The sequence below is a fragment of the Plecotus auritus genome (assembly GCF_963455305.1).
Source record: "Plecotus auritus genome assembly, chromosome: 5".
NCBI classification, from domain to species: domain Eukaryota; kingdom Metazoa; phylum Chordata; class Mammalia; order Chiroptera; family Vespertilionidae; genus Plecotus; species Plecotus auritus.
In genome coordinates this window covers 48,032,209-48,046,247 of record NC_137776.1, presented here as the reverse complement: position 1 = coordinate 48,046,247, position 14,039 = coordinate 48,032,209, and the positions used below count along the sequence as shown (strand labels likewise).

General features: G+C 53.6%; 1 protein-coding gene across 2 annotated transcripts in view; it reads left to right on the top strand.

The window, feature by feature from the left end:
* The window catches only part of ITGA6 (integrin subunit alpha 6), a 71,819-nt gene that overhangs the window by 44,408 nt on the left and 13,372 nt on the right, over positions 1-14,039 (top strand). For both annotated transcript variants that reach the window (XM_080668447.1, XM_080668448.1), the window contains exons 12-20: positions 4,385-4,545; positions 4,726-4,869; positions 6,518-6,633; positions 6,751-6,940; positions 7,026-7,109; positions 7,206-7,285; positions 7,439-7,516; positions 7,604-7,706; positions 13,833-14,006. In XM_080668447.1, coding sequence (XP_080524573.1) covers positions 4,385-4,545; positions 4,726-4,869; positions 6,518-6,633; positions 6,751-6,940; positions 7,026-7,109; positions 7,206-7,285; positions 7,439-7,516; positions 7,604-7,706; positions 13,833-14,006 — 1,130 coding nt within the window. The remainder of the gene's footprint in view (positions 1-4,384; positions 4,546-4,725; positions 4,870-6,517; positions 6,634-6,750; positions 6,941-7,025; positions 7,110-7,205; positions 7,286-7,438; positions 7,517-7,603; positions 7,707-13,832; positions 14,007-14,039) is intronic.

Genomic DNA, 14,039 nt, shown 5'->3' with positions numbered 1-14,039 from the left:
AAATTTACAGAACATCCTTCCCCAAAAGGAAGTGCAGAGATTGAGGGTGTTTTCCCTCCGGGGTCTGGCCAGGGTCTCGGCTGCTGTGCTTTGTGGTATTCATGCCACCATGGGAAGCTTCTAGTGGGACATGTAGTGCCTGTTCTTTCCATGTTTTCCTGCTTTTCCTCCACCTCGAGATAATGAGTTTGCATAAGATTTCTCCTTATTATCTCAAGTATTACTGTTGTCTCTGTTTAAAAGATGTCCCCTTTCCTCTCCCAGTGTTCGGCAGATACGTCTGCTTCCACCTGGGCCACGCTGTTATAAGCTGCTTAGCCTTCATCTTCTGAGATGCCAAGCTCTCAGGTGGTTTCTGCGTCTCCCCGACGTGCCGGGTGTCCGCTGGATCATCTCCCTGGGACCTGGGACCGGGGCCCAAGGCACGCGGTGCCGGCGGGTCATGGCTTTGTGCGCAGGCGGAGCGAGGCCTCTCGCTTTGCTTTTGATGCTGCTGGCATTTCACTGAGCAGAGAAACAATTCTTTGTGCGGCTTCGAATGACAAGAAAACGTCTTCGATGACTTCGCACTGTTGGTCGTCTTTCCAGGACCACTTGTGTCATTTCTACCCAAATGCAGTACTTCACACCTGCCTGCTCGGATCACAGGCCCTTTATGTTGTGTTGGGAAGTGGACGAGAGAGACCGGGAGAAATGGGAACTCTCTGAGTAGGCCAGGAGAGGAACGGGAAACATTTCTATTCTCTCAGCCTGTCATTTTCTCAGGTCACGGTCCCTTCGATGATAGATGTGAAATCTCATCAGGGCATTCCTTGTCTCCCCCCAAATCAATATTAATTTCATATTATATAACGACTCCATTAACCAAGTGCTTATTGAGGGCCTCTTACGGATAGAACTCGTCTCTCGGAGGACATTTAGAGAAAACCTGCTCTCGTTGCCTGTATTTCCACAGTATTGGGAAATTCTAAATCAAACCAAACAGAACTTCCACCGAGCCGTGTCAGGGAATACATCTGCGGTCTGAGAATGCAGGCTTATTGTTGGGCCAGGCCGTTTTAACTCAGCAGCCCTCGGATGTGGCGCTCTGTACGGACAATGTTTATAATTGGGCCTTAATGAGTGTTCTCCGTGGCTTGCCCCTCAAAAGGTCGGCCAAGGTGGCCTGCAAGGATTTTAAGATGATGTGAACTGTGTGGAGGGTTAGGGGAGGTTGGAGTGGTTTGGGTAGATAAGCGGTTTTAATGCACCCACACCCTCCCCTCCTCTTGCTGCCGGGGGGCACTCAGCATGGGAGCCCTCGTCTGGTTCACTGTGAAGTTAGTAGGTCACTGATAAATGGATGGTGTCAAGGCTACCGAGGGCCTAAAATGGAGACACATTCCATTTGGCAGCCATGACATTTAAAAATTCTTTATATGGGCACAGAAATTACTTTTGAAACTGTCAGTGTTTCTGAATTTCGGTCTAACACATCCGAAGCGCTGTCATTTCAGCGTAAGAATAACGTCCCATTGCGTGCTTGTGTGGGCAGATGTGTACCGGTGTGTATGTTGATGTGGGGCTAGGCACTCCGTTTCCATTCATCTATTGTACAAATGGTATTTGTATCAGTTATTATGCTTTGCCGGGCAGTACAGTGGTGAGCAGACAGGTGGTCCCTGTCCGTAGCTCTGCCGGGGAAGGTGGTCAGGTGGTTACAGTGCAATGGGCTAAGTGTAGAATACTGTCAGCTCCCCCGGGGGACCAGGGAAGGCCTCCCAGAGGAAGTGATGTCCATGCTGAGATCTGAAGGAGGAGGGTTCTTGGGCAGTCAGGGGGAGGGGAGGAAACAGGGCTGGCAGAGAGAGAGAGTGACTCATGCAGAGGTCTAGAGGCAAGTGGGCACCTGGATATTTAAGAAACTTTAAAATCAAGCAGTTGTCTTTTGTTGTGTGTGACACAGGCTTAGAAGTTGGCTCTGCCTCTGCCGCTCACTGTGTAGCCCTGGACTAGCCCCACCTCTGTGGGCCTCCATTTCTTCATCTGCAGGAGGAGGGTATTACCATAGATGCTCTCAAAAGGGCAAACTCTACCTTGAATGATAGACCAAGGGTCGTTGATTCAACTTGCTGCATTTTTTTTGGAGCAGATGTTCTTCCCTTGGGGCTGCCTTCTCTGGCACCATACACCCTGTGGTTTCTTCCCTTCTGATGGTTAGTGATTAATGAATGTGAGTAACTTCAGGGTTCTCCCATAAAGAAAGAGCAGCTGTATCCAGAGAACTGGCAAAGAATGCATTCTGAAGTCAAGGATGGAGACTTTGATTACCAGGTCCTGGCTGGCCTCAGCTCCATTAGTCTAGTTCAGTGGTGGCCAACCTTTCGGACCTCACGGACCACCGGTTGGTGACCGCTGGTCTAGGTAGTCGAGAGCAGCTATGCCTTCTAGAGCTCTGCAGGCTGAAGCGTGGCTTGTGGAAGCTGGATTAGCTGACACACAGGCCCTCGAGCCACCAAAAGGAACAAGTTTTATCTTTTAATTCTTTTTTTTTTTAACTTGAAAAGTCTCATCCTATTGTCAAAAGACTTTTATGTCCCTAATATATATATTATTTCTCTTTAGATCCTGTCCTTTATCAGTGCTTATTAAACGTTAGTGTGTAAAGAACCACCTGGTGGTCCTGTTACGATGCAGAGCTGGCTTCGTGGGTCTGGCCGGGGCCTGTGTCTGCATCCCTAGCAGACCTCAGGAGATGCTGCACTGCTGGTCTAGAGACCCTTTTGAAGGGGATTGTTTTTCTTCTCTTTTTAATTTTTTAAAAAATTAATTTCCTTTCCAGTCACAGTTGGCATATAATATACTCGTTTCAGGCATACAACATAGTTATTAGACATTTATATACCACTAGAGGCCCGGTGCATGGAAATTCATGCACTGTGGGGGGGGGGGGGGCGCGGTCCCTCAGCCCGGCCTGCCCCCTCTCACAGTCCGGGAGCCCTCAGGGGCGGGAGGTGACCTGGCGATCAGGGAAAGGCGATGCCCCCATCACACCTCTGCTGCTGCCACTGCTGGCAGCGCAAGCCTTGGCCGGCCCTGGTTACCTGAGCCTTGGGCAGCCCTGGGCAGCTGGGCAGCCACCATCCGAGGTTTGCCCGTGCCTCGGGCCGGCCCTGGGTGCCTGGGGGGAAGCTGAGGAGACTGAGGTACTCTGGAGGCAGGTGCGTGGAGCGGCTGGACCTGCCTGGAATTGGGCCCAGCTGTGCCACGAGCCTGCTGCCGCGGCGGGGCTGAGGGGACTGGGCACCACCATCTTTGAGGGCGTGGCAGTCAATTAACATATTCCCTCCTTTTGGCTGTGGGCGCCACCATCTTTGTGAGGGCGTGATGGTCAATTAGCATATTCCCTTTTTATTGGATAGGATATCAAGTGGTCACCCCAGTAAGTCCAGTACCCATCTGACACCATACATAGTTATTACAGTATCATTTACTACTAGAGGTCCGGTGCATGAATTCATGCACCAGTGGGGTCCTCTGGCCTGGTCTGTGGGATTGGGCCAAAACCGGCTCTCTGACTCCCCCGAGGGGTCCCAGATTGCGTGAGGGTACAGGCCAAGCTGAGGGACTCCACTGGTGCACGATCGGGGCTGGGGAGGGACATGGGAGGTTGGCCAGCTGGGGAGGGACTGCGGGAGGGCTCCAGGGCGTGTCCAGCCCATCTCGCTCAGTCCCGATCAGCCAGACCCCAGCAGCAAGCTAACCTACCGGTGGGAGCGTCTGCCCCTTGGTGGTCAGTGCACATCATAGTGAGTGGTTGAACGGCCTTAGCATATCATTAACATTTACTTTGATTGGTTGAACGGACTATGGGACGACCGGACACTTACATATTAGGCTTTTATTATATAGGATGTTTTCTATGTGGTACTTTACATCCCCATGACTGTTTTTATAACTGGCATTTTGTACTTCTTAATCCCTTTTTGAGTATCAAAGTGCTAGGACATCATTTAAGCACTGACCTGTGGAAGGGAGAGGCCCTTAGGGAGTGTTGGGTCCTCTCTGTTATCTTGAGTGCCCTGAGCTGCTGAGATTCAGCCAGAAACTGATTCTTACACACTGCTCAGAGGTTTTGACTTATTATTGAGCTCCCCCTGGTGGCTCCATGAAAAATTAACTTTAAGACTTGTCAACATCAATGGGCAGGAAAGGACAGCTTGACTTGAACGCCGTAAGTCAATCAAAATGTCCATTATCAAGAAATACGAAGAGAAACAATGGCAGTGGGAAAAGTGTCCTTCTAAAAGGAATTAAAATATTTTTAAAAGGAGCTCAGCATACTTATAGCTGAATGTGCATGAATGCACTTTAAGATCATATGATTTCTGTCCCTTTTATCTAGCCATTGTGGGCACACTTGAGGCTGAAAAGGAGAGAAGAAAATCCGGGCTCTCATCGAGAGTTCAGTTTCGAAACCAAGGTTCTGAGCCCAAGTATACTAAAGAGATAACGCTGAACAGGCAGAAGCAGAAGGCGTGCATGGAGGAAACGCTCTGGCTGCAGGTGAGGCCGGCGGGCAGTCAAAACAGTTTTTTTAACGGGGACAAGGGTTGGGTTTTATGGTGGCATATATAGATTTGAAATTTATACTAGAAACCCATTATTCAGTACAAAATAAAGCATTGTTTTGGTTTCCCAGTAGCATTTATCCCATGCTTACCTGTATCTCTGCATCCTTTTCAGGAAAATATCAGAGATAAGCTGCGTCCCATCCCCATAACTGCTTCAGTGGAGATCCAAGACCCGAACACTCGGCGGCGAGTGAATTCACTTCCAGAGGTTTTTCCAATTCTGAATTCCAACGAGCCCAAGACAGTCCATACAGATGTAAGTCTTTCTGACTTGTTTTGCCATATTATTATGTTAAATCAAATGTCTTTAAAGGCACAAGAAATAGTGATGTGCTTTAAAGGTAATTTCTTTGTATTAAATAAGCTTTTAAAAATATCTGCAAAGTTTGAAGATCTGTTTCTCTGATAAGCCATGAATGTAGAGGCATACAGAATAGAATTTGGAGCCAGAAAGTATTTTTCTTAAAAGAATTTTTTTTTTTTTTTTGGCCTTGGCTGGTTTGGCTCAGTGGATGGAGCGTCGGCCTGTGGACTGAAGGGTCCCAGGTTCGATTCCAGTCAAGGGCATGTGCCTTGGTTGCGGGCACATCCCCAGTGGGGGTGTGCAGGAGGCAGCTGATCGATGTTTCTCTCTCATCGATGTTTCTGACTCTCTATCCCTCTCCCTTCCTCTCTAAAAAATCAATAAAATATATTTTTTTTAAAAGAATTTTTTTTTTTTTTTGGCTACTGCAACTTATTGAGACCCTAATTGGCAGAACTTCTTATTCTCACATCAAGTTTCTCCTACAGCTGTATGAAGAAAGAAAAATACATTGCATTTTGCCAGTAAGAACATTAACATGTAGAAAAACAACTGTTGTTAGTATGAACATTAAAATCAAGGAATATAAAAATTCAGCAAGCCAAAAAAGTAGCAGCTGTGAAATAGTCATTTAGTGCTGAGTGTACTCTACAATCTTAGGAGAAAAAATTATATGGCTCGCTGCATGCCTATGAGGTGGGTATGTTTGCTAGGTTTTAAGCTGGTTGAGATGCAAGATTAGGCTGGGAGCTGTAACATCCTAATTGCGCATTATGCACTTGCTGTCAGAATCCCGTCGGTACCACAGTGCCCACTCTGAGGCACCTGGTCTGGTGGTCCACTGATGAAGCTTTTTAGAAGTGAGTACTCACTGTGTTAGGGTAGGAGTGGATGCCTCAAGCTAGACATCAGTCTCTTTTTTTTTTTTTTATCCTCACCCGAGGATAATTCCTAGAGAGAGTGGGAGGGAGGGAGAGAGAGAGAGAAACATTGACGTGAGAGAGACACATTGATTGCGTGTCTCCTGCATGCGCCCAACAAGGGCTGTGGGTCTAACCTGCAACCGAGGTACATTCCCTTGACTGGGAATCGAACCTGAGACCCTTTGGTCTGCAGGCCGATGCTCTAACCACTGAGAAAAACTGGCCAGGGCCGCATTGTCAGTTTTTATTGTCACCAAACATAGTTCCTTATACTTTTGTGTATTTTCATATATTTTTCATGTTGATTATCACATTAATATTTCTTGTGTACATCCCCAGCTCTGTAGTCATGTTAAACATAACAGACAAGGAGACAGTTTCCTAATTATTTATCAGGGTGATTATCGAGCACTATTAGCACTGCACCTAGCAAACATACCTCTGGTTCGTAGGCTGATGCTCAGCCACCAAGCCACATTGGCTGGGCTCAAAGAGTCTTAAAACACAGTTCTGTTAGACCAAGGGGGCATTGCCTGCATGCCTAAGTATGTCTGAAGCTTGACTTCTGCCCTGGTAACTGTCACACGCGGAAATGAACCGTGAGGAGAAAGCCAGTCACCCGCCTGTGTGAGCCCAAAAGGGCAGACATTCCTGACCATGATTTTGTTTTCTTCCAGGTGCACTTCTTAAAAGAGGGCTGTGGAGACGACAATGTGTGCAACAGCAACCTTAAACTGGAATACAAATTTTGTACCCGGGAAGGGAATCAGGACAAGTTTTCTTACCTACCGATGTAAGAATTGCTCTGTGGCGCCAGCCAATCCGACTCTGGCTTTGCAGGGACTTTTGTTAAAAAGGGGCCTTACTGAACATATACTGAGGACCTTGTCATTTTTCTCTTCTTTAATAGTCAAAAGGGTGTTCCAGAACTAGTTCTGAAAGACCAGAAGGACATTGCTTTAGAAATAACAGTGACAAACAGCCCTTCCGACCCAAGGAACCCCACCCGAGATGGCGATGATGCACACGAAGCTAAACTCATTGCGACTTTCCCGGACACGCTGACATACTCCGCGTACAGAGAGCTGAAGGCCTTCCCTGTACGTGCAGTTAGAGACCAGCGGGGAGGGGAGCCACGTTGTGACAAGCGAGCCTGTTGTGATCTGGTGTGCTTTTCTGTTGTAGGAGAAACAGCTGAGTTGTGTTGCCAACCAGAACGGCTCACAAGCGGACTGTGAGCTTGGAAATCCTTTTAAAAGAAATTCCAGTGTAGGTGGTGCCTTCCCATATTGAATTTTACTGTTTTAAATGCCATTACAATGTTGATATGTTTGACCCGTGCTCATGGCTATTTTTATTTTTTAGGTTACTTTTTATTTGATTTTAAGTACAACTGAGGTCACCTTTGACACCACAGATCTGGATATTAATCTGAAGTTGGAAACGTAAGAGTCACTTCAGCCTTTCCATTCAGAATTATTTCGTGAAAACACAGCCAGTCAGTGGATTGGCTCTGATCTACCTCATAAAAGAAGTGTAATTGTAATGAGAAAACTGACTGTTAAAATAAAACCCTATTGTTTCCTTTTCATTTTCAGAACAAGCAATCAAGATAATTTGGCTCCAATTACAGCTTCTGCAAAAGTGGTTATTGAACTGCTTTTATCGGTCTCTGGGTAAGTGTTTGTGTTTAGCATAACAAATCAGTGTTTGAAAGAACCACTTACAATCCTCACCAAAACGGGTGTTTTTTAATTTAACAGAGTTGCCAAACCTTCCCAGGTGTATTTTGGAGGGGCCGTCCTTGGTGAGCAAGCTATGAAATCTGAAGATGAAGTGGGAAGTTTGATAGAATATGAGTTCAGGGTGAGTCCTAGCATCGGTCCTTTTATTACAGATACCGGAAGCTAACACGTGCTGAATAGGGTCTCCAATATGTAATTTTAATAAGTCATATTAATAAATAAGCCTGATAAATGCTCAGCTATTAAATAACACACTGGCTTACAGGGAAAGTCCTGTCCTCCAGAACAGAACAACAGCTGTCATTCAACACAGGACTTTGTTCGGAATCCAGTTCCCTTTGCGTTTCTTATCAGAGAGTTTGAAGGTCTGTGTAGTATTGAGACAAAGGGACACTTGATCCTCCCGCACCCCTCCTCCCCCCAGTCTGTCTGTAAAACACAGGAAAATCGCCAAGTGATTTATATTTGGCTTTAGAATGTGCTGTGATTCCTCCTCTGTTTTAAGGCCCGAGCTCTTACTGCTGTGGTTAATGCCCACTCCCCTTTCCCAAGCCCAGTTCAGCACGCACAGTGGCTCGAAGCCCAGGTGATGCACATAAACACACGGTGCAGAGCTGGCGCATAAGACATGCGGGTTTCGGATCTTTGTGGCTGAAATCATGTTCCTGAAAGTATAGACACCATTGTTGAGGTGAATGACAGAAATGGCAGGAATGAGCTCACGCCTGACTCCAGCAAGTCCAGGCTGAATTCTCCTCTGTGTGGCTCTCAGCCTGACAGACATGGCTGTGACAGGCGGTGGTGGCTGTGAGGCCTCTGCAGGTGTGGCTGAGAGAGGTCTGGGTTCCAGAGCAGTCCTCCACACAGGCAGAGGGCTCGTCCCCCACAGGCAGAGGAGAGGGCTCATCCCCCACACAGGCAGAGGGCTCATCCCCCACACAGGCAGAGGAGAGGGCTCATCCACCACACAGGCAGAGGGGAGGGCTCATCCCCCACACAGGCAGAGGGGAGGGCTCATCCCCCACACAGGCAGAGGGCTCATCCCCCAAACAGGCAGAGGAGAGGGCTCATCCCCCACACAGGCAGAGGGGAGGGCTCATCCCCCACACAGGCAGAGGGCTCATCCCCCACACAGGCAGAGGGGAGGGCTCATCCCCCACACAGGCAGAGGGCTCATCCCCCACACAGGCAGAGGGCTCATCCCCCACACAGGCAGAGGGCTCATCCCCCACACAGGCAGAGGAGAGGGCTCATCCCCCACACAGGCAGAGGGCTCATCCCCCACACAGGCAGAGGGCTCATCCCCCACACAGGCAGAGGGGAGGGCTCATCCCCCACACAGGCAGAGGGCTCATCCCCCACACAGGCAGAGGGGAGGGCTCATCCCCCACACAGGCAGAGGAGAGGACTCATCCCCCACACAGGCAGAGGGGAGGGCTCATCCCCCACACAGGCAGAGGAGAGGACTCATCCCCCACACAGGCAGAGGGGAGGGCTCATCCCCCACACAGGCAGAGGGCTCATCCCCCACACAGGCAGAGGGCTCATCCCCCACACAGGCAGAGGGCTCATCCCCCACACAGGCAGAGGAGAGGGCTCATCCCCCACACAGGCAGAGGGGAGGGCTCATTCCCCACACAGGCAGAGGGCTCATCCCCCACACAGGCAGAGGGGAGGGCTCATCCCCCACACAGGCAGAGGGCTCATCCCCCACACAGGCAGAGGGCTCATCCCCCACACAGGCAGAGGGGAGGGCTCATCCCCCACACAGGCAGAGGGCTCATCCCCCACACAGGCAGAGGGGAGGGCTCATCCCCACACAGGCAGAGGGGAGGGCTCATCCCCCACACAGGCAGAGGGCTCATCCCCCACACAGGCAGAGGGGAGGGCTCATCCCCCACACAGGCAGAGGGGAGGGCTCATCCCCCACACAGGCAGAGGGCTCATCCCCCACACAGGCAGAGGGCTCATCCCCCACACAGGCAGAGGGCTCATCCCCCACACAGGCAGAGGGCTCATCCCCCACACAGGCAGAGGGGAGGGCTCATCCCCCACACAGGCAGAGGGCTCATCCCCCACACAGGCAGAGGGCTCATCCCCCACACAGGCAGAGGAGAGGGCTCATCCCCCACACAGGCAGAGGGGAGGGCTCATCCCCCACACAGGCAGAGGAGAGGGCTCATCCCCCACACAGGCAGAGGGCTCATCCCCCACACAGGCAGAGGGCTCATCCCCCACACAGGCAGAGGGGAGGGCTCATCCCCCACACAGGCAGAGGGGAGGGCTCATCCCCACACAGGCAGAGGGGAGGGCTCATCCCCCACACAGGCAGAGGGGAGGGCTCATCCCCCACACAGGCAGAGGGCTCATCCCCCACACAGGCAGAGGGCTCATCCCCCACACAGGCAGAGGGGAGGGCTCATCCCCCACACAGGCAGAGGGCTCATCCCCCACACAGGCAGAGGAGAGGGCTCATCCCCCACACAGGCAGAGGGGAGGGCTCATCCCCCACACAGGCAGAGGGGAGGGCTCATCCCCCACACAGGCAGAGGGGAGGGCTCATCCCCCACACAGGCAGAGGAGAGGGCTCATCCCCCACACAGGCAGAGGAGAGGCTCATCCCCCACACAGGCAGAGGGGAGGGCTCATCTCCCACACAGGCAGAGGGGAGGGCTCATCTCCCACACAGGCAGAGGGGAGGGCTCATCTCCCACACAGGCAGAGGGGAGGGCTCATCCCCCACACAGACAGAGGGGAGGGCTCATCCCCCACACAGGCAGAGGAGAGGCTCATCCCCCACACAGGCAGAGGGGAGGGCTCATCCCCCACACAGGCAGAGGGGAGGGCTCATCCCCCACACAGGCAGAGGAGAGGCTCATCCCCCACACAGGCAGAGGGGAGGGCTCATCCCCACACAGGCAGAGGGGAGGGCTCATCCCCCACACAGGCAGAGGGGAGGGCTCATCCCCCACACAGGCAGAGGGCTCATCCCCCACACAGGCAGAGGACTCATCCCCCACACAGGCAGAGGGGAGGGCTCATCCCCCACACAGGCAGAGGGGAGGGCTCATCCCCCACACAGGCAGAGGAGAGGCTCATCCCCCACACAGGCAGAGGGGAGGGCTCATCCCCCACACAGGCAGAGGGGAGGGCTCATCCCCCACACAGGCAGAGGGGAGGGCTCATCCCCCACACAGGCAGAGGGGAGGGCTCATCCCCCACACAGGCAGAGGGCTCATCCCCCACACAGACAGAGGGGAGGGCTCATCCCCCACACAGGCAGAGGAGAGGGCTCATCCCCCACACAGACAGAGGGGAGGGCTCATCCCCCACACAGGCAGAGGGGAGGGCTCATCCCCCACACAGGCAGAGGACTCATCCCCACACAGGCAGAGGGGAGGGCTCATCCCCCACACAGGCAGAGGAGAGGGCTCATCCCCCACACAGGCAGAGGGCTCATCCCCCACACAGGCAGAGGGCTCATCCCCCACACAGGCAGAGGGCTCATCCCCCACACAGGCAGAGGGGAGGGCTCATCCCCCACACAGGCAGAGGGCTCATCCCCCACACAGGCAGAGGGGAGGGCTCATCCCCCACACAGACAGAGGAGAGGGCTCATCTCCCACACAGGCAGAGGGGAGGGCTCATCCCCCACACAGGCAGAGGGGAGGGCTCATCCCCCACACAGGCAGAGGGGAGGGCTCATCCCCCACACAGGCAGAGGGGAGGGCTCATCCCCCACACAGGCAGAGGGGAGGGCTCATCCCCCACACAGGCAGAGGGGAGGGCTCATCCCCCACACAGGCAGAGGGCTCATCCCCCACACAGGCAGAGGGCTCATCCCCCACACAGGCAGAGGAGAGGGCTCATCCCCCACACAGGCAGAGGGGAGGGCTCATCCCCCACACAGGCAGAGGAGAGGCTCATCCCCCACACAGGCAGAGGGGAGGGCTCATCTCCCACACAGGCAGAGGGGAGGGCTCATCTCCCACACAGGCAGAGGGGAGGGCTCATCCCCCACACAGGCAGAGGGCTCATCCCCCACACAGGCAGAGGACTCATCCCCACACAGGCAGAGGGGAGGGCTCATCCCCCACACAGGCAGAGGGGAGGGCTCATCTCCCACACAGGCAGAGGGGAGGGCTCATCCCCCACACAGGCAGAGGGGAGGGCTCATCTCCCACACAGGCAGAGGGGAGGGCTCGTCCCCCACACAGGCAGAGGGGAGGGCTCATCCCCCACACAGGCAGAGGGGAGGGCTCATCCCCCACACAGGCAGAGGGCTCATCCCCCACACAGGCAGAGGGCTCATCCCCCACACAGGCAGAGGACTCATCCCCACACAGGCAGAGGGGAGGGCTCATCCCCCACACAGGCAGAGGAGAGGCTCATCCCCCACACAGGCAGAGGGGAGGGCTCATCTCCCACACAGGCAGAGGGGAGGGCTCATCTCCCACACAGGCAGAGGGGAGGGCTCATCCCCCACACAGGCAGAGGGCTCATCCCCCACACAGGCAGAGGACTCATCCCCACACAGGCAGAGGGGAGGGCTCATCCCCCACACAGGCAGAGGGCTCATCCCCCACACAGGCAGAGGAGAGGGCTCATCCCCCACACAGGCAGAGGGCTCATCCCCCACACAGGCAGAGGGCTCATCCCCCACACAGGCAGAGGAGAGGGCTCATCCCCCACACAGGCAGAGGGCTCATCCCCCACACAGGCAGAGGGCTCATCCCCCACACAGGCAGAGGGGAGGGCTCATCCCCCACACAGGCAGAGGGGAGGGCTCATCCCCCACACAGGCAGAGGGGAGGGCTCATCCCCCACACAGGCAGAGGGGAGGGCTCATCCCCCACACAGGCAGAGGGGAGGGCTCATCCCCCACACAGGCAGAGGGCTCATCCCCCACACAGGCAGAGGGCTCATCCCCCACACAGGCAGAGGGGAGGGCTCATCCCCCACACAGGCAGAGGGCTCATCCCCCACACAGGCAGAGGGCTCATCCCCCACACAGGCAGAGGGCTCATCCCCCACACAGGCAGAGGGGAGGGCTCATCCCCCACACAGGCAGAGGGGAGGGCTCATCTCCCACACAGGCAGAGGGGAGGGCTCATCCCCCACACAGGCAGAGGGGAGGGCTCATCTCCCACACAGGCAGAGGGGAGGGCTCATCCCCCACACAGGCAGAGGGGAGGGCTCATCCCCCACACAGGCAGAGGGGAGGGCTCATCCCCACACAGGCAGAGGGGAGGGCTCATCCCCCACACAGGCAGAGGGCTCGTCCCCCACACAGGCAGAGGGCTCATCCCTCACACAGGCAGTGGGGAGGGCTCGTCCCCCACACAGGCAGAGGGGAGGGCTCATCCCCCACACAGGCAGAGGAAAGGGCTCATCCCTCACACAGGCAGTGGGGAGGGCTCGTCCCCCACACAGGCAGAGGAGAGGGCTTGTCCCTATTCTAGCTTCTGCTGCAGGAAGTGGCTCCGCCTGCAGCGTGGCCTCATAGATTTGTGGCTGCCATCAGAGTTTTACTCAGTCCCAGATGCTATCCCACGCCTCCCGAGGGTGGTCCAGGACAGCGGCAGCTTCATTTTTTCAGTAGGTGGGGTTTCCCAGAAGCAGGTGGTTGGTGCACTGCCACGGCACGGACCTTGTCACCTGCCAAACAGGGTGGTTACAGAGCCAGTCACACGTGACTGTCCCCGGACACGTGGAAAGCAGGGTGTATTTGTACCCAATAACGTGTTGCATACTGCAGCTGTTCCTGGATTGAATGAACCATCATTTCTCTTTGACCTTTTTTTTTCTTTTTTTTTTTTCGATTTTTAGTGACTAGATACAGCTGTGGGCAAACTATGGCCCGCGGGCCAGATCCGGCCCGTTCGGCTGTTCTATCCGGCCCGCGGAGCCGAAAGAGCGGAGGGTTCTCTTGCTCTCCCCTCCGCTCCTTCACTTTGAATTTATATTAGTTCACACAAACACTCCATCCATGCTTTTGTTCCGGCCCTCTGGTCCAGTTTAAGAACCCATTGTGGCCCTCGAGTCAAAAAGTTTGCCCACCCCTGGACTAGAATCTTTTAAGCACAAATCTCTATTTTGAATACCCTATCTATAGTCTAATTTTGAAGCCTTTGCTTTTATTGTGTGATTATGCCAAGTATTCTGTTTGTTTTCTCTTGGAAATAGCTGCTACTTAATTCTATGTCACAACAGTTGCACGGAGATAACACGCATTGTTTCCTAACAGGTTATTAACTTGGGCAAGCCTCTTAAAAACCTGGGCACAGCAACCTTGAACATCCAGTGGCCGAAAGAAATCAGCAACGGCAAATGGTTGCTTTATTTGGTGAAAGTAGAATCCAAAGGATTGGAAAAGATAGCTTGTGAGCCTCGGAGTGAAATAAACCTTCTGAACTTAAAGGTATGTTGGTGGGTTTAGCTCATATCTCCATAG